Genomic DNA, 20,097 nt, shown 5'->3' on the forward strand with positions numbered 1-20,097 from the left:
GTGCCTCGACGCGCGCGCCGACGCGTACCCACGCTCCCTCCTCCGCACGCAACACCGCACACGCGACTCCACCGCTCATATCCCTCCGATCCCCCGCACGGACGGCAACGGATGCCCCCCTCGCCGCACGGGATCCAGAAATTTGCTCCACGTAGAACGCCACGCACGCACGCGAGTCGTTACGGCTACGAATCCTCTTTCGTGTAGGCTTCCCCTTCTCCATCCTCTTTTCTCATCAAACCTATTTGTACGCGCACCACCCGTTCGCCGCCGGCGCAACCCGCGCCTCGCCGCGAACCGAACCCGTGCGCTCTCGCTCTGGTTGATTAGTTGCCATCGCCACCACCAATCCGGCGTTGTCTCGGAGATTTCTCTAGGCGTTCGCGGCGGTTCGATCGGCGGATGGCGGCGGCGGCGGTGGCGGCACCACCCGTGAGGGGGTACTGCCCCGCGGCGGCGTCGACGTCGTCGGTGGCGAGGGTGCGGATGCCGGCGTCGTTCGTGAGCGCGCCGCGGCGGGTTTCGGTGCGGCTCCGCGCGGCGGCGGTGGCGGAGGTGCCCCGAGGGCTGCAGCTCCGGCGGGAGGAGGAGCGGGGGTTGGGGTTCTTCGGAGGCGTGTTTGGTGGGGAGGAGGAGGAGGTGGTGGAGAAGGTTGGGGAGGAGAGGGTGGAGGGGTGGATGAGGGAGTCGATCGCAGAGATCGTGCGGCACATCGGGGAGGCGCCGTTCCTGGTGCACCTGTTCAACGACGACGACGGCGGCAGCGGGCGGGGAGGCGCGGGGCGCGTGACGGTGCGGCGGGAGACGGCGTCGGCGGAGAGCTGGCCCGACGTGCGGCGGCGGTGGGGCCCGGGCGGGATGCGGCGTCCCGACGGAATCATACTGGTCGAGCAGATCGCCGCGGCGGTCGAGGAGGGCGGCGCGTCCGCCGGCTCCGGCGCCGCCGAGGCGGCGCGGCAGGTGTGGGGCCTGGTGGTGCAGGCCCGCGGGATGGAGTGCGCGTCGTGCTACGTGCTCGACACCTGCCGCGTCCGCTCCCCGGCGGGGCTCTGCACCCACTTCTGCCTCGCCAGGGCGCAGTGCTTCGGCGACCCCCTCGAGCTCCAGCTCCGCAACGCCTGGCTCAACCGCCTCTCCGGCCGCCGGTAGCCACCGCCGCCGCCGCCGCCGCGGCGTACTAATGTACTAAAGCTACCGGCCTTGATGCGTCCGATTCTTGCTGTGAAGAAGAGCAAACGAAGCGTGCAGATTGCAACGGAAGAACATATTCAGATTCTTTCTTTGTTTTCTTTCGTTCCGGTTTCTCCCAAATGCGGATTTGTACAGATTATTGGTTGCGAATTTGCAATTTGCTACCTCGATTATTCCAACGAGGAGCGATTCATCCTGTCATCCAGGCATTGCCCCATGTACTATGACAACATATGACAACAATTTTATGAGAAATTTTTTTAGTATACTTTCTTGATCTGTTACAACTTCCTGCTTTTTCAGTTGCAATTGAAAGCAACATATGGCGTCGCAATTACGAAATCCATCATTACGGTGTCCTTGATAATGGCATGATGAACAGCTTACGGTTCCCTTTTTCCGCTTTTCTTTGACAGTCCAGGGAGAGAGATATTAGGGCCGTGTTACGGCGGCATTAAAATCCCAGGCGATCAAGTTGAATCTGACAGCAGCAGAAGACACAATCAATGCGGGCGAACGTGGACTGCCGGCCCCATTGCGTCCATCCGATATCTTTTTCTCGCATCAGCGCCGCAACCTGACGTGCTGTTGCCCAGAATAACGTGATCGCGCGATCCATCCAACTCGAGACAGTCAAGAACACACGGGCACCCACCACAATAATTATCTACACGCTCTCTACAAGAGAGATACATATCACTATATTTTCCTACTTGAAATAGATTAAATAAATAGAGAGAGCAAAACTATCTACTAACCTAGAGATAGTATATAAAGAAAAACGAGGCAATGGATTAGAGAACTATAGATACCCATGTAGACATACTATTGAGACGGTTTACTATTAATATAGTCTATTACTGGGATGTATATGTTTTATAGAAAGTACCTTACTTTATCATTGCGTGTGCTCTAACAAATATTCTCCGAGAGACCAGTCTAATGAAATTTACGAGAGACCAGAGTCTAATGAAATTTACTTCTCTCGAGACGCGTTGACAGCGTCTCCGTGTGTTGCTCTTGCTCGAGCGCCGGAAGCACCGGGAAAAATGGGAGGCGGTTTGACGACTAGAACCGGTGCACAACGCAGCACGCTGAATCTTCTTTCGCCTGTTGGCTAAAGACGACCAGACGAGTAGAGGTTTCAACTCTTCAGCTTGGACCATGAGCGCGTGAGTATCAGCACAACTACCAACGGTGAGAAGCACTGATTTTACCTCGGTTCTAACTTGAATAAAATGCAGATTTTACATTGATTTTCACTTTATCAAACTGCCAAACGGTTATATAGAAATTGCTTTAAAATATAAGATAAATTCAATTCTTCAACTTGAGATAAAAAAACTTAATTGATCAACTTGAGATAAAAAAAAACTTAATTGATCATACGTTAATGACTTTTTTACGCGCCATCATTTGATCTTCATCACTTGATCGTTCAGCTAGCCTGCTGGCTCTGTTTGAGAGCTAAGGTGCTGAGAAATAGAAGGAAACAGGTCGTGAGTAGCTAGCTGGTGACTGGTGAGACTATAAATAGGCTAGATTTTCCAGCTTCAGGATGCTAGTTCATTTTCAAGATCAATTTTAAATCTGAGCAAGAACCTCGACTATTTAGGAACTAGAAGAGCTGGAGATTCTAAAAGAAGCATCAGCCGTTAAAAACTCCACAAACAATCCCCAAACATGGCCAGAGGCTTTGCTTATGTTCAGCGTCTGACTTGTGAAAACGCCCAGGATTCCCAAACAACAGCGGCAAATCCATCTAATTAAACATCAAGACTCGTCTCAACAACAACCTGCCACAATTCACAAACAGCAGGCTGCTGCACAAGACGGTGTACACGGTTCATTTTATTTGGGTGTTCGTTTCCACCATCAGATTGATATAATACACGCGAACAAGCAGAAACATCAGAAACATTCGGCAACAATTTCTCCAGGAAAATCGCGGCCTATTTCGTCATCATCCCGAGCGAGCGTTATTTGGAAGAGGGAGTCTTTTTCAGACAGGCACAGCCTCAATGGCAGGAGCTAGTGACCGACGTCGACGTCGGCGTCCTAGTAGCCACCCTGGATGTAGGCGTTGAGCCGGTTCAGCTCTTCCCGGTGCTCGCTGACCACGGCGCGGACAATGTCTCCAATGGAGACCATCCCAACCATGCCCGTGCCGTCGATCACCGGGATGTGCCTGATGCGCTTCTCTGCACACGGAGATCGGCAACACCGGTGTTAGCAATTGCTATCTGAACTTTCTGTTTCAGGTACTGAATCGGAGAAAGATCAAAGATGTTTTACCTGTCATCAGCTGCATTGCTTGCAGGACTCTGGTATCAGGCTTCACCGTGATCAGCTGGTTCTGTCGAAATGATGTTTTGTCAATGAACGTTCGTTTTAGAACAGTCAATACTCTGGTCACATTTTAATATTTTGTTAAAACTAAAACCAGAGTATAGAATGTTAATAGTTTTGGCAACCAAGTTTGTCAACTGACTAACTTTTTCATGCTTACGACTTAGCCTCTGTACTAATCAGATTCAGGGTGTATTTCCACCACCATGACCGACGGATACAGCCTAAAAGAAAATTAGCATAACAAGGGGTGTACCTCTTCAGTCATGATGTCTCCAACTTTAGTTGACTTGGAAGATCGTCCCTGCACTATGATTTTCCTGAGGTAATCTGGAAACATAGAGCATGATTCAGGTGTTAGTTACGCAACACAAGTACTTTCTAAGCCAATCATGTTTATAAACAAGTAAAGGTTTTCTGTTGTGTTTTTGACCGTAAGGGTTGGTACCATTCACATGAACACTGTGTCTGTCTGTCTGACCATGTATTGATTGTTTTTTATCTTCTTTATTAGTCCAAACATTTCAATGTAACTTTGCATGTACTGTTTAAACTCTTTCTTTTCTAAAGCCAGCTTCATGCACTAGTATCTCTTTTTTACAACTGAATTAAGCAATAGTCTGTCTTCTAGCATATGATTGTGTTTTTGAATTAGACCCAGTGGCTAGAGACAAAATAAATACACATGGTGGCTTGTTACCTCTCTCAGTAACAATACCAGCAATTGATTTATCCTGTCCAGGTTTAACAACCACCAGAGCTCCAACATTGTGTTGCGTCATCTGATAGAAGAAACTTTATCATGTTGAAGCATAACTGTTCACTTAAGAGGTAATATGAGGAGAAGACACATACAGATTTGACAGCATCATAGACAGAGTCATCAGTAGTGCACCAGAGCCAAGATCCATCAGCACTCTTCCCCTTAGACTTCAAAATATCTGCCACAGTGGCAGTCTCAAATCCACTCTCCTCTATTTGAGCAGATGAAACTGACATGGAGCGTGAATATACAGCAGGTAAAATAGATGGTTTTGGAGCACTGATGTGTCGCAGAACAGCAGACTTGAGGAGACTGCCATGTGACCCGATAGCTTGAATTGCCCGTTGCATTCTGTGTCAGATCAAACATATCAAAAGACATGATTACTCCATTTTGAACAAAGAAAATATCTGACTTATAAATTCTTATTATTTCACTTCTTTTTTGGCTAATGATAAAAGAGTATATAGAACTACAGATAGCAAAGAACTCGTGAGAATAAAGATGTCTTGGATGACTTAAGAGTTTAAAATTTGAACAATACTGCAAAATTATCTCAAATACAACACAGAGAAGAACCAAAAGCAACCGAAAGTTCATCAATCTAAATTAAGGTATGACCAATTACTTGACTCCAACAAAGTCATGTGCCTGGCTAGAACTCTGGAAGTCCGGACGCTGTTGTTGAAGGCAAAGAGACTAGTTACTAATTATATCATGGCAGTTAATCAATAAAAAAGCACCAGAAAAAGCAGCAAGAAAAGACTGGACATTCGTGTAATAAACTGTTTGCTACTCTCTCTTTTTTCTTCCTGATTTTTTGGATTTCAAGTAAATAAGTTGGTATTTGGAATAATTCAAACGAAAAAAGGGCTCCTCTTCCCATGGATTTTTTTTTGCTTGTCCGAAACAGAGTTGTTGCAAATCAATTTCCGTTGTAATGCAGGTGACTGCTAGAATGACCGGACAATCAGTTTCAGTATAAAGGACTGGTAAGAAAGCAACAAGAAAGTCTGTACAAGTGGAATTACTTAAAAAACAATATAGTTCTCAAACTATTCCACATAAATAAACAACCCCACACCAATCCTGATGGGGCCTGGGAGCATTATGTCAAGTGGAAGTTAATTTCCACTGCGCTGATGCAATGAAAAGGATGTAAAGCATTATAGCTCTAGCCTACCATTTTGTACACTGGTCAGCAAAAATACTGCTAGAACAAAGCAATGTACGCACCAAAATGTGTTGAATGACCAGCGAAATGGTCATGTCTACATATTGACTATTAATCGGTATTCATTTTGATGCACAGTATTCTACAGGGAATCCCCTATCAATGTAGTCAACCTTATTGATCTAGAGTAGAATCCAAGAGTCTGTCCAATTAATACTCCTAGATTCCAAGAATCATTTAGTTCATGAAAGTGCAAGGCGAAAAAACGGGCAAAGGTTTGCCAGCATTCGTTAGCAAATCAATAATATTTATTTAGGTCACAATCAACCAATAAGGAGTCACCACCAAATACAGAATCCAGCTATTGCCGTCTCCACTCAAAACACTAAATACTAAACTACACGCACTTGATGTGTCCATGATATGTGGGTGTACTGTTGTGATGTTACCGAATCACTCAAGCTCAATAATCAAAAGAAACAAGCGGACCATGAATTGCATATGAATCTACGGCACGCCTAACCCGAAACCAAAAGTAAGTTCTTTAGCTTCTCTAACTAAAAAAGTGGCCAGAAAAAAAATCATGGCAAGCAAAGCTGTATCGAAACACAAACTGTAACCCACGGAAGAGAACAATATTTCCAGAATAAAAGGGAGTAAAGCGTGCCGTGCTCTCTCAGGAAGTGCGAAAAGGATATCGCCGTTTATCTCAAGGAAGAACATCAACACTGTCACTCTACTTACACACCAGTGACAGACTGACAGTACCAAGAGGGAAGAACTATCTATAAACTCCTAACCTAATCAATCAAGCAGAAGTGTTATTCTCACTTGCCACTGCTTTCTAGCACTAGTAATTTTCGCTTTCTTTCCCTAAAAAAAATATCCTTTCATTTGCCAAACTGAGAAGGACAGTAGCAGGCAAGCAGAGCTGTGGTCGTTTGTTCATGAAAGGCAAAACAAAATAAACAAAAGATGAACAGATCGTGTGGGCAAACCAAGAACACACTGTAAAAAGCAAAAGTACGATTCTCTGATCTGCACTCTGAACTCAAGAAACCTTCCAGTCCAGACTCCACACACACGCACATCAACATCACATCTCACACTCAAGCAAGAACGAGAAACCAACCAGAACCGATCCACACACCATCATCAGCAGCAGCTCTACTTCCAACTCTGAGCATGGATTGGAAAGGATGCTTGGATGCTGCTTTACCTGAGAGGAGGAGGAGGAGGAGGAGGACGCCGACCCGGATGCAGTGGTTGGGGAGGATGAGGAGGAAGGAGGACACTTGGTATGATGTGAGGCGAGAGGCGTGGTGATGAGCTCTAATTAAAGTGACACCTCCCCTCTCTGGCGCGGTGCGGTGAAGTCATGTGCCTCCGGTCTTATCCGCTCAGCCCCTGTCTGCTCTTTTTCTCAGAAGATTTCTTACTTCAATTTCAGTGCAGATTAGGGAGAAAAATCACGAGTTTTCAGCGAAAATGAAGGTGGATATGGACAAGTAGTCAAGTGGACTAGTACTCCAGTAGTGGTACTGTAGAGAGGGAAGGCATCCCAGTAACAAAAATATAAACAAAAAAAATCTATTTTAAAACGAAGGGTGTAAGAATAACCGTGTTTTTACTGTTTGTAGTCTGATTGATGATGTGATTTTCACATGACAAAGATTGAGAGTCTTAAATATATTGTTACTGGTCAAAATTTACCAAAGTTGTTGGCACGAATTTTAGAATGTCATCCTCTTGAAAAGAAGGGAGATAATAGTAGTATTATCCAGCAAGTGAGCACACGAGCAGTCAACACAGACCACCATCTCGTACCATATGCACAGTTTTGAAACACAAGAAACATTCCAGCGTGCGGGCCTCACGTTTCAGGCAATATACTTCACAACTTCTCACGTAGGCACAGCCCGAGCAGATCACCGACCACCATCGCTAAGCTCGTGCACAGTAGAAAAAGAAACTCAAATCGATTCGCCGATGCCGCACGTACGTACACACAAACCGAGCTGCTAGCACGAGGGTAAAATAAATCAATCTAAAATATACTCCTATCTTATGACATACTCCCTCTAATCATAAAGAAAGTCGTTTAGGACAATGCTTAAGTAAACCTTAGAAATATAAATAATGAATAACTCTCAAATTGTTGAGTTTAAAAATATAAAAATTATATGAATAGATTTGTCTTGAAAAATGCTTTCATAAAAATATACATATATCACTTTTCAATAAATATTTTTATAGAAACAAGAAGTCAAAGTTGTGTTTTGAAGACCGTTTCGTTATCCAAAACGACTTCCTTTACGAGTACGGAGAGAGTAGCATAGTAAAACGAATGTAAAGTTTCATCATATTTTAAATTATTTTACTCCTACTTTGAAACGAAGAAAGTACCAGGGGTGCACCTATAATACCAGTACTGGTGATAACAATAATTGCAATGACAAAATTGGACCGAGCTGCTAGTACTACTACTCTACTAGCAACGACAATAATTGCAATGGAGCAACGACAATTAGGGCCTATCTGGTACAGTTCTAACTCCTAAATTTAACTCCAGAAGTTAAGTCTGGAGTGGAGTTGTGGAGCTGCCTAAATCCAGCTCTACAACTTAGTACATTTTGTGAGAGAGCTTTACCCAACTCCACTCCCATTTTAGTGAAGCTGAAACTGTTTGGCTGAACTCCAGCTCCAGGAGAGGTGGAGCTAGAGCTGGAGCTATGCTAAACAAACCTTTATAGAGAGGAAGCAAAGAAACAGCAAAGCAATTTGCTGATGAGTTATATCTAAAAACGAAAGCAATGGTGCTGATGCGGCGGCGAGCGGTCGGTGTCACGGCCGCACGTAAACAAAAGAGGCGTCGCCGTCGCGGTGCGCCGTTGGCCTCTGGCCCGGCCGGCCGGCGAACGGGAGGAGGGAACAGGTGGACCGATCACCCGAGTCCTGGACGCCGACGTTTTAACCGAGCTTCGAAATGCGGGATTTGCTCCGGTGTTTTCTCGGTGAAATCTCTCCATGATTGAGGCTGACGCTGTTGGTGTTCGGTGGAATGGGGGGAAATATCTCGTCGAATTGCGGGAGTGGCGAGCCGGTGGTGTAGTGTTTAGAGCAGGTAAATAAAGAGAGAGAAGAGCAACAGATTATATATTTGTAGCCAGCTGTAGTATGGACTTTAAGACCTACTGTGTGTATGATAAGTGATACCAGGTATTAATAGTATAATATGTAACTATTATATGAATGAGCTATTAAATTGGCTAATGATAAATTGGAGCCAGTAGTTGGCTATACTATTAAACTTGCTTTTAGAGCAAGTACAGTAGCATGCTATAAGCCAGCTATAAACATATTTTAAAAAGATAAAGAGAGAGAGAATAGTAGCGGGCTACAGATTTGTAGCCAGCTACAGCACGGACTCCAAGACGTAATGTATGTATGACAGGTAGGACCAGGTATTAATAGTATAATAATCGATTATTATACGAATTGGCTATTACATTAGCTATGGATGATTTGGGGCTAGTAGTTGGCTATACTATTGAACTTGCTCTTAGCTAGCTGTGGATGGGTCCATGCCGGCCGTGGTCCCGCGGATTCATTACGATTCCTGCATCTTTTGTGCTCGACACTGGTCAAGTTGGGGGTTGGATCACTGCCCACTAAGTGCTTGAGGATTAGTTCACCTTTTCTATTTGGTGGCGGCCCGATCACTGTCACATGTCTCACTGTGACACTGCGTACTCTAGAAATTTTTTTTAAAAAAGAATACTATTTTAGTGAAAATTGTAAAAATATAGGTCGATAAGATGAAATCACAAATTTAGCATCTTATCAGTTAAATCAAAGTTTGATTGGGTATATACTTAATTACCATGTACATGTCATATCAAATAGTCTACCGAATAACGGTTGTTCGACAAGATCATTTGTAAAAAAAATACAGACATGCCAATTCATCGAAAAGATTAGAAAAAAAAGCAGTACATATTTTGGGATGCGCTCAAACATTGGTCCCGCGCGATGGACACCCATCCCTCTTGGCTGTACGAGGCTAGGACGCGTGCATGCGGCACACGTACGCTACCTCATCGTAGGCCTTTAGATGCAGCGGAACGCGGCATGCAGCACGCTTCGGCGGAATCAAACGGGACGGGATGCAGAGACATTCTTGGTGCGAATTTGGGTCTTCGGCTGTATTTAGATCTAAACTTCTAACTTTTTTTATCATTTTAGTATGTTATACATATATAATTTTTCAGTCATATCGTACTAATTTTAACCCAAACTTCCAACTTTGGAGGGAAGTAAACGGCTCATTCTCTCATGATAACCATAGACTTCAACGGATGGATACGGTGACACCGGCGCCGATTGCGATTCGCGCCGCCCCCAGCAATTTTGTCATCGACATGTCAGAGAGTTTTAGGTCCTTGCTAGCTGAACCCCGAGCAAATCGCACAACGGGAAGACATTTGGAAATAATATCATTTTGTATTAATTTTTCAGGAAATGTCAAATTCAATATAGTATTGACATATTTTTTTTAAAAAACTAAATTTTACAGTAAAAATAATGTAATTTCTTAAAAAAAATTAAAAATGATATCGGTACGTTTGAAAATTTTCCGTCAAAAAAACCTGACCTAGAATTATGATGAGATATTAGTTAGTACAACAAATATAAACATAATAATTATATCCATATTTATTGTACTATATTATTTCTTATCCTAATTCTAAGTCGGGTTTTAATGTGACGAGGAAAAGTACTCATGTGTGGCACAACCACACAGCAATTTGCACAGCTCACGTGGCGCAACCCACGCTGCTGCCAGTCATCCACTCGTCCGCACACAGCAGGAGAAATACCGCAGCGGTACATCCATCAGCAAATTGAAACTTGAGAGGCATCAAACCCTATCAACAGAACTCAATCAATCAGATCAGAGTACAAAAAAATTATTTGTGAGTATATGTATTCTTAGCAACTTAAAAGGAAATGTTGTAAAATAAACTATGATAAAAAAAGAAATCAAATTCAAAAGTTGTAAAATTTAATTTCAGCGCATAAGCGAATCAATGAGAATCTATAATGTGAAGGCTTAATTATCTACCTACCATTACATCATCTTTTAATCTTTAGCGGAGTTAAGGATTAATTTATCTACCTACCATTTCATCATCTTTTATTCTTTTTGGTGGGTTGCCTTACCGAACAAAAAGGAGCAAATTCCTTTGTCAGCAATAATTAGCAGGCGTGAAGCAGCCCACAGAAAATGGTTACGATGCACAAGCTGCTGGCAAAAGCCGTTCGCCCAGCACACAGAAAAGAAAACCAAATACTGTACGGATGAACCGACCGGCTTATCAATAAACACATATCAAAAGGACGGCGACATCTTCCTTGTCCGTTCTTCAACAACCCGGTCCCGCATTTGATCCGACCTCATCTTCTGCAGCACGGCCATTTCCCATTTCTATGGTTCAATGTATCATCACTTTTAAATATAAATGAAGAATGGATGAGCCACTGGATTTAATTGGATGATTGGACCCTCCTAATTTTTAGATTTTGCCGAGGAGATAATCACTTTATTTTACTCTATCCGGTTACTGTATTGTAGGACGAAAGGATGAAGATCCGGTTACAGTATTTTGGAAGGGAGAGACGAAGAGAGTATGTTCTTGCGTTTCAGCAAACTACTCACTCCGTCTCATAATATAAGTGATTCTGGTGGGATGTGACACATACTAGTACTACGAATCTAAACAGCGAGTGTCACATCCTAACAAAAATTCATATCATGGGACGGAGGGAGTAGCATATAATGTAAAAAAAAACTAGCACATACTCAGCAAAGTAAGGATAGTAGATGGCAACCATCATAGTACATACTTCCTCCGTTTCATATTATAAGACTTTCATATTGCCCATATTCATATACTCTCTCATTCCAAAAGTCTAAGACCTATTTTATTATTTGGTTTTCCAAAAGTCTAAGTCCTATTTGTAGCCATTATGTGCTAAATTAAATTGTTGATAGAAACCCAAGAAGCCATTTTAATACTTATTGGTTGCATGTTCATTGGTTTTATCATTGGTAAATGAATTAATTGCTTCTTATCTTGCTGTAAAAAGAAATATGACTCAGATTTTTATGAATATGTGCAATGCTAGAAAGTCTTATAACCTGAAACGTAGGTAGTAGTATATTGTTTTCTCCAATAGTACTCATTGTTTTCTCCGGGATTTTCTGATGTGCTAAAATCACAGGAACAGAGAGTAAACATAAAGAACTTGTGAGCTTTAAATGCCAAACTATTTTGATGCAACACACATATCGATTTACTTTAGTTACAATACATCATTGCGGCCATGGCACACCAAAATTTTGCAATATAGTTGCCACAATTTTTCCCCCAAGACATTGGGTAAGTTGCACCTTTCCTCAAACAAATCGCAGATACATTTGGGGTGTAAGTATTATGTCTGGAAAAGAATTCGACAAGATGTCCCCTGCGCGCGATTAAAACACCTGGACCAGATGGAATATATCATCTTCTAGAAAATCTGGCTCGTCTTCGAGTAGCAAGTGAAGCTCCACTCTCCATATACCCACTTGTTCTTTTATCATCTTCGTCTTCACTAGACTCATCGGATCTCCACCTTGACACACCTTTCCCAGGTGGTGCTTCATCAACTGAAGATTTCTTACCAAAGCTGCACATGATATAAAAGATCACGGTACATTATTGTGTAACAATTTGATTTAAAAAACACTATTGTGTAGTGATAACATTCCATTTACCATAGCATCACATTTGTGGTTCAGGCAACCGCCAGTTAAGGGGCTGCTGGGGCAAGTATCCAATACTCCAAAATCACTGGGGGAAAAGAACTAAAACCTAACCTTTATTAGGGAATCTATGAATGATCTAGGTGTACTCTGGCCAAGTTCTTGACTCTCAAACAAGTATAGCTTATAAGTGTTTGGTTCCCTACAAAATATCGATGTATCCAGCTTCCTTGTGATTGTCTTGGAAAACAGTGGACTAGCAGGTACCACAAATGGGAGAGAACCAATACAGATCAGGGACCATAATCCCGTTGGGAACCAGACATTACGGTCGGTTCCAGATAGTCTAACCAGCTAGCTATTTTAAAAAAAATCAAATGAAAACAATGAACAGTAAAACCTGGCGTTCATAGTGCCTATTTCCAAATCTATGAAGCATTTCTGCACTGGAAAAAAAATGGTTCACAGTAGGAACCACCCATGGGCCATAACTTTTCAACAAGGTAATATACCATAGACCACTCATTAGTACCAGTCAATAGAAGCCGTTCATCTATAGACCTTTGATTCTACATCATACTATATCTCATGAGCTACAGCGTCAGCTACCAACAGGTAGACATCAGAATTAAAGTACGAAATAGATTGTCAAGGTACAGAATCATGATTACCTGAGAACATTCTCTTTAGGAGGTACTTTTGTTTTCTGGATGTGAACCTCATGAAAACCAGCATTATCGGATATCTTTGAGTGACCATTTTGACCAGCACCTGTGCCACTTAAGATGAAAGGTTTCTCAGCACGTGAACCGAAGTCAAACTCCCCCTTTCCGACAGAATCTTTTACTTGAAAAGGAGTGGTTTTGTTAACCTCAGTCTTCAACAAACTTGATCGGTACTCCTTCATAGGTGTATCAACAGAACCCATGTTGAAATACATAGGGAGTGAATCATAACCAGCAGGTCTAGTTCCCTTTTTAAAACCAGACTCTCCTTTCGTAAAACTGAGTTCTTTAGTCCCCTTTAAATATGGACCTTCACCATTCTGTCCCATGGAGGGGAATAGACCCCCTGCAGTTGATCTCACATTGGATATAGGTGAACTCAGGGGAACTGGTCTGCATTGGAGGATAGATGGAACCTTTCTGCCAAACTCTGAACGGGCACTGCTGTTAAGGCCAACAGAATCATTCAACACATTGATATTTCTTGATTGGAGAGGGCTTGACTTCTTCTGAGGAATAGGGGTGGCCGATAAGCTAAATGCAATGACAGGATTTGGTGATTTGACCATGTGATTAGCTGGAGAAGAGTTTTGCATAGTTTGTACAGCAAATTGGTTTCTCTCTGCACTGCCAATGGTTCTCATATCCTCCCTCTCAGCCTCAGGAAGCATCTCAATGCATTTAGTCTGCATATACAAGAAAAAAATATTGAAGTGTTGCATATTAGCATATGCATATCAGAAACAATATGCAGACAAGCAATAGAGCAGATTATATGTTTGAAAAATTATTAGGCTTCTTCCATTGATCCAGAATAAAGTATATAGTACAGTAGTTACAGTATATCACGTATGGATATACATTTTATGGCATGGTAGAATCACTAGAATTATGAAGAGCCCCCCAGCAACTCATGCGGCATGACTACCAGAATAATAAGAATTTAAATAGGCACGTCAAAAGAATCAAAGTGTAAAAGCTAAGCACTTACAACCAAACTTTGTCTCCACTGAGCAATTGTTCTGATTTTGGATGCTTTTTCTTCACTAGCAGTTTCCAATGCATTCTGCTCAAAGCTTTGAAGACTACGATCGACCTCATATGCTTCCAAATACCGATAACGCTAACAGAAGAAGCAGAAAAAAAATATCCTCAGTTTCACCTTCTGAAGGTTCCTTGATATAATAAGGTAGAAAATTGTGCATATCTTAGCAGTTTGTGGCTGTTATTTAGATTGATGGTATCACCTTGTAGTAATATAATCTTGTTACACTACAAAAATTAGAACGCCGTGCATAAATTTGATGTACAGAAGTTGGGTGATATGCAACAATGTTAACTGATTATAGACCCTTCAAACACCCTTGATCAATCTTCTGCTATATCTATCATTCAGTTACACAGAGTGTTTCTGAATGTAGAAACTCATTAGCATCATTTTTTCTATCTTGAGCCTGAGTATGCCAATAGTAAACATAAACTACTTCATATACAAGAAAAAGAGCTGCCACTGCAGCAGATGCTATGATTTAACACTTTGAATTCGAACTACTTTTATCATACCTTCAATGTACCTAGCACTCAAAATGAAGGTAAATAGTTGGTAAATATATGAGCAATGACTTAGATGAAAATTTTCTATTTGTACTCCAATTTATGCAGGTTGCACGCACATGAGTAACTCCTGTAATGGAACTCTATCTCTCTCTCTGTGGTGGTGGTAGGGTGGGTGGGTTTTTTACCTGGAGGTAGAAAACAACAAGTAGACTACCACATGGCTCCATGGGCATTTCACGAGCACAGTCAAGGAGCGACTTATGAAGATGTTTCCCTTCCTCAGAATCCCAAGGCAGATCAATCATTCTATCAACAAAGTTCCTCTCGATGCAGATATTACAAAACTCGGTCATCATGACCTCAACATGGTACATCCAAGAGCTTTTGTAACTGTTAGCATCTTCAACATGTGACATATCTGCAGACCTTTGCTCTTTTACCTTAGAGCAGTAGCTCCTGTGGTACATAAATGCTTCTGTTAGATGGCCATACTCAATTCTTACACGGACTGCAGTCACTGCCTCACTAAGAGATTCTGTGTCATCTTTCTCGATGTTAGCAGCAGAAGAGAAGGTATCACGCCCTGTGCACTTTAGCACAACCAGTGCCACATCAGGTTTATGACGCTCCAGAAGAACTTGTGCTATCTTCGGATGTGTTTCCTTGCAAGAAATCTTGGGAAGTAGAGAGCATGCCTCCTGCACAGAGTAGAGTGCATGAAAATAAAAAATGATTAGACTTCAAGAAATCTTAGGTGAACAAGCAAGTCTTTAGTTAGAACCACAAATAAGACTCAAGCTCTGATGCCAGGGTGCTAACATGAACAGCAAAAGGGAGAGCTCATTAAATTTTAAAGAACAGAAGATACTTATACAGCATGTAACAGAAACTGACATTTCAAATGTGGAGGCAAGTGACATGTGAGACCCAAAAGAACAGGTGGGAAACAACACATCACAATGCTCTTAGCGCACCTTAAGCACAGTAAAATTAACTAACAATCCTCACATGCATCCATCTGGGTTATATTAGTCATTACAATAATACTTAGCACCAAAGTTCATGCTATTTGGTAGGAGTAGATTAGATTCCAAAGAATAAAACCATGACCATACAAAAGGCAAAATCCTTATAGAAGTCCCAAAGCATGCAGAAACAGGACAGAAACAACAAATGAACAAATGCCATGGTAGATTCCAACATATCCCTATAATATACAACAACAACTAGAAACCTATCAGTATCAGCTGTCAGTTCCACTACTGGCAAGCAGTTCTTCAGTTGCTCATTCCACTAAATACATTTATCTCATCACACAGATACATGTAATAATTATATTATTTTACTTCATATCTAATAGTCTACACAGAACAACCATCCCAAGAATGTTTTTTCCTTAGAAAGGGCCAAAAAAAAAAATCAAAACTTGCATCAACGCAACATCATATGACCATGGAAAGCCAACACGCTTAAAGGCTTAAATGATATGTTGATCACACAAATATGTCAAGTTTTCACAAGCATGATGTGGAAGCTGGGTGAAAAGAACATCTATTATCAATCATATATTTGCATACATCAGTAGTAAAATATAGGTAGAAGCAGCTACCTCCAAAGCATGTGAAGAATGGTCATCCAAAAGACAAAATACCAGACATTCAAGCAATGTTCTTCTAGAAATCCCAAAGGTGGCAGCAAAATCATCCACAAGATACCTCCATTCTGAATCTGGTCTAGTCCAGTGTCGATCAAATAGATAATACAAGAACTATAAAAATGTCAAGGACATACGGAGGAAATAACATGTTTGTGAGGAACCATGAAAATATTTTTGTTCATTATTAGATAGCAGGGCCAAAGGATACAATCGCTTGCTTTGCAATCACCATATCAGATGATCCATGCAGGAAGAGTACATCAACTGCCTCTCGCAAGTCCTTAAATGGGTATTTATCAACACTGAACTGATCAATTGTGGAACAGAACATAGATGATGACTGTTCACTCTGCAAACAGACAATTTCCACTCCTTCCTCGCTACCACTATTGCTTTCTTGAATCCCAAGGTTCTGTAGTGCCTGCTCAATGAAAAGTATCCCCTGGTTGGCTTCATTGTATGCAGATGATTTATCAGAGAATTCAGGCCATTTCCGTTCTTTTGCATCTGCCTTTCTTTTAATCACATCAGAACTCCAAGATGCTAAGTTAGTGTGCCTTGAGGGTATGTCCTCAAGAAATTTATGCCTGATGCACCACATCATGGCCTCCAAATGCTGTAAAAAAAAGCTCCAAAATGGACACTTCATTCAGACATAATGACAGTAAGAAACATCTGGCTACTTCTCTTTTCATGCATTCAGTGATAAACAAATGGTAGGGATATACATCAAAAATATATACGAAGCATTTCAACATTGATTTTCTCATTTTCTTGAGAAATTGTCCCATGTCCTAGTCCCTAGACCTAGTATAGCATCGCGATGGAAGAGAAAAGCAGTGCACAGACATCTTATCACCTACTGGAGAGATATATTCAGTTTCGGAGAAGTAGTGCACAGACATTTAACTAAAATAACGATGTTTCTTCCACCTTTGACACTGGGAGCTATAGTTTTACCACTAGAAACTAATCAAACAGAACTAAATCATATATGATACTTCTCCATTGTTTTGTTCAGTAAATACTGAACCACCCAGAGCGATTAGTAGTGCTCCACCACCATGACTGTGAATATTCCAATATGAACTCTTAAGTGACCTAAGTAGCTCTAGCTTCTTGGCAAAACAACACTAGTAGAACCATTCCATGAAATATCATAATGCATGGGCACCCATTGTGCTGCCTAGAGTAGTTTATTCTATTAGCTTGATCATTGTGGCAGTGAAAAATTTATAGCAGAAGTGGAGTTAAGACAAAACCTGTTTCGCCTTCAGCGTGCTTTCCATAAGTTGATGAAGGTCATTAACATGAGCTGAAACTGCTTCACTAAAAGATGTGATCATAACTTCAACAACACTGGAAATTCCTGCCAACTGCACAGCAAACTTCTGCAGTTGGGATAACTTAGACATCATCATCTCTAATCCAGATCTATCTAAACTATGGTTAAGGTATTATTTAGCACTATATTAAGGGACGAAATGCTAACAAAAATGCAGTAAATTACAGAAAAATACATGTTCAATGGTCGTAGCTGCAAAAGGGCAAATGTTTGCTGGCTAGGGGACCTAACCCTCTGCTTTGTGCTCATGTGGTTTCAGAAAACCCAACCCTAAACACATCTATCCTCCTGTGAGTTTGAGGTCAAGCTCCACTCTGGTTGAGCCACCACCATGTGATACACCAATAATGAGCCCGCTATAGCAGCAATTTCCAGCCCGATGCTATTAAGCTGAGATTCCGTTAAGGTGTTTTTTTTTGTGAAACTTGTAGTTTTATGTAAAAACATGTGTTTAAATGCAGCTAATGAAGAAAAAAAATCTGGGCTTTCCTGCAACGCGACCATAAAACATGCTGTTTTCTGTAATTTACTTAAAAATACAATATCATAAATTTCATTTGAAGTCAAGCATTTGCTGGATACAAATCATGTTAATCTCAGATATCAGCGCATTAACAGCCTTCTTGCACCACTCCTTGATGACCACCTCATCCAAAAGAAAAGCCAGAAGTGGATCACTTGACACAGCATTCTCATCCAAACAAACATCTGTGGTATCTGGTATAAATGTCAAGGTGAAACCATGGGAACAAATGTAGCATATATATATAATGAACATGAGCCATATTATCAGCCTAAAGCAGAATAAACTTCTGAAGAGGATACAGTGGCAGATCAAGGAGGCCAAATTGTTTTGAAGGGCAACATCAAACAAGGAATGTAGCCGTTGGACGTCCAAGTTAACAGGATCACTATGGTCTTCCTTTTCCTGAAACCTTTCATCATGCTGCTTAGAGATAAGGCCAGCTTCCAGGCACTTGTAGTAAAGGCGTAGTCGAACCCTATTCCCAGTGTCTGGTATTGGGCTCCTGCAAATTGGGCAGACATCACATCTTTGGCTGCACTCAGCACATAAGGATGCATGCCCGCATGAGTTAAGCACATGCTGCACATAGCGGCCACAGCTACTCAAGTCCCTAGTTGCACGGCAATGCTCAATTCTAGCCTCCTTGCATAGTTCAATGAGATCAATGGATGCCAGCTGCTCCAAAGCATTCTGCAAACAGATTTTTCAGAAACTAATCACAAGATTTAACCACTTAAGAAAGCAGTTAGATTCTATAAGCAGGAAAATTTTGAGAAACTAGGCACGTGACATTTCCAGTGTAGGATAGCACAAAGGCAGTAACTGCTATTTTCATATCTGTGCACACCTGCAAGCTTGTGTTTCTATGTGTGGAGTCGAGGTGTGCAGGTCTGCAGGGTGGGGTAGGTATGTAAATTTCCAAAATGTATTCCCGATTGGATTTCTCTAAAGATGCTCAAAGCATTCATCACAGATGAACCATCTCATTGCCATTGTATCATGGTCACTTAAATTAGCTTGCACTAAAACGCCCTAAACCAGTTGTGTTCAAATTTTAGGGCATCATTATACTAGTTAAACATATTATATATGTTTAGTTGAACACATTGTGCTTGATTTCTATGTTTCCAATTGAAAGCTAATTGGTAAGCTAGTTGTAAAAAAAAGCAACTAAACCAAATTGATAAGTCAAATGTTGCACCTAGTTTCTACTAGTTACACCTAGCATCGACTAAGAGGTTGAGCTACCATAGCAGGAGTACTTCTGTGATGAGTGATGACCACGCCATACTAATTTCACCCCAACTCAAAGCCGAGAGCAGTTTGAAAATCGAACCCTGGTTCCTAAAGTGAGGAAGCAACTCGAAGCAGGTTGGACCTAATGTGGGGTATGGGGGGGATCAGATGAACCCCAAATTTAACGAAGAAAAGCAAATCGAGGGAAATGGACCAATCGAACTGGATCTCCGCCTAACGATGTGGCAGTTCAGTTTTTCTTTCTCGGTTTGAAACTGACCTGCTCCATCTCCGATTGGTCGACGCGGGCAGAGCTCTGGGCGACCTCGCCGTTGCTCCGTCGACCTCCCAGCGCCGCTGCGCCGTCGGGCTGCTCCGCCGACGGCCGCGGCCTCCAGCAAATCACAGGCTATGGTAACCTCTTGAAGAACAGCAGCAGTCGGGGGAGAAGGCGAGGGAGCGGGCGGGAGGCGGAGGTGGTGGATATCTAGGAGGAGGACGCTGCGGCGCCCGCGCGGGGATGGGGGAGGACGCGCGACGGCGGCGGCGGCGGCCGGTGAGGTTGACGACGACGGCGGCGTGAGAGGCGGGCGGCCCTCGACAGTGGGGAATAGGGTTTAGGGATTTCGGTTTCGGGGGAGGTTGATGGAGCTTGGGCCGTCGATGGCGAACAAAGTATGGGGGCTAGTGGCCCAACTGGCTTTTACTAGGCATTGTTGGTATTTTCGGTTTAAACTAAGGGATTATAAACTGTGAGATTATTGTA

At 42.3% G+C, this 20,097-nt stretch overlaps 3 protein-coding genes across 3 annotated transcripts; 1 reads left to right on the plus strand and 2 right to left on the minus strand.

The window, feature by feature from the left end:
* The first annotated feature begins 256 nt into the window (after positions 1-256).
* On the plus strand, positions 257-1,459 carry LOC127765471 (uncharacterized). The gene has a single exon (XM_052290383.1). It carries the CDS (start codon positions 403-405, stop codon positions 1,147-1,149), a length of 747 nt encoding a protein of 248 aa, XP_052146343.1. The 5' UTR covers positions 257-402; the 3' UTR covers positions 1,150-1,459.
* Positions 1,460-2,927: 1,468 nt separating this feature from the next.
* Positions 2,928-6,861, minus strand: LOC127767106 (CBS domain-containing protein CBSX3, mitochondrial). Its single transcript, XM_052292331.1, has 6 exons — positions 6,697-6,861; positions 4,396-4,654; positions 4,241-4,322; positions 3,797-3,870; positions 3,487-3,547; positions 2,928-3,392 (listed from the first exon to the last, which is right to left on the minus strand). The coding sequence occupies exons 2-6, from the start codon at positions 4,651-4,653 to the stop codon at positions 3,250-3,252; spliced, it is 618 nt and encodes a 205-aa protein (XP_052148291.1). The 5' UTR covers position 4,654; positions 6,697-6,861; the 3' UTR covers positions 2,928-3,249.
* Positions 6,862-11,675: 4,814 nt separating this feature from the next.
* Positions 11,676-19,988, minus strand: LOC127766880 (E3 ubiquitin-protein ligase HOS1). The gene is made up of 10 exons (XM_052292045.1): positions 19,612-19,988; positions 18,395-18,785; positions 18,152-18,286; positions 17,487-17,662; positions 16,433-16,840; positions 16,177-16,335; positions 14,753-15,265; positions 14,002-14,133; positions 12,957-13,696; positions 11,676-12,209 (listed from the first exon to the last, which is right to left on the minus strand). Exons 1-10 carry the CDS (start codon positions 19,618-19,620, stop codon positions 12,044-12,046), a joined length of 2,829 nt encoding a protein of 942 aa, XP_052148005.1. The 5' UTR covers positions 19,621-19,988; the 3' UTR covers positions 11,676-12,043.
* Positions 19,989-20,097: the final 109 nt, after the last annotated feature.

Source organism: Oryza glaberrima, chromosome 3, assembly GCF_000147395.1.
Source record: "Oryza glaberrima chromosome 3, OglaRS2, whole genome shotgun sequence".
In the NCBI taxonomy this organism is placed as follows: domain Eukaryota; kingdom Viridiplantae; phylum Streptophyta; class Magnoliopsida; order Poales; family Poaceae; genus Oryza; species Oryza glaberrima.

Excerpts from the sequence above, each read along its gene's own strand:
- LOC127766880 (XM_052292045.1), bottom strand. Across the intron at positions 17,663-18,151 it reads ATCTGAGATTAACATGATTT|ATAGATCTGGATTAGAGATG; the intron begins GTATCCAGCAAA and ends ACCATAGTTTAG. Across the intron at positions 15,266-16,176 it reads ATTCTTCACATGCTTTGGAG|GAGGCATGCTCTCTACTTCC; the intron begins GTAGCTGCTTCT and ends TACTCTGTGCAG.
- LOC127767106 (XM_052292331.1), bottom strand. The coding sequence starts at position 4,653 with ATGCAACGGGCAATTCAAGCTATCGGGTCACATGGCAGTCTCCTCAAG. Across the intron at positions 4,323-4,395 it reads TCTATGATGCTGTCAAATCT|ATGACGCAACACAATGTTGG; the intron begins GTATGTGTCTTC and ends TTCTTCTATCAG. Across the intron at positions 3,548-3,796 it reads GAGACATCATGACTGAAGAG|AACCAGCTGATCACGGTGAA; the intron begins GTACACCCCTTG and ends TCATTTCGACAG.
- LOC127765471 (XM_052290383.1), top strand. The coding sequence starts at position 403 with ATGGCGGCGGCGGCGGTGGCGGCACCACCCGTGAGGGGGTACTGCCCC.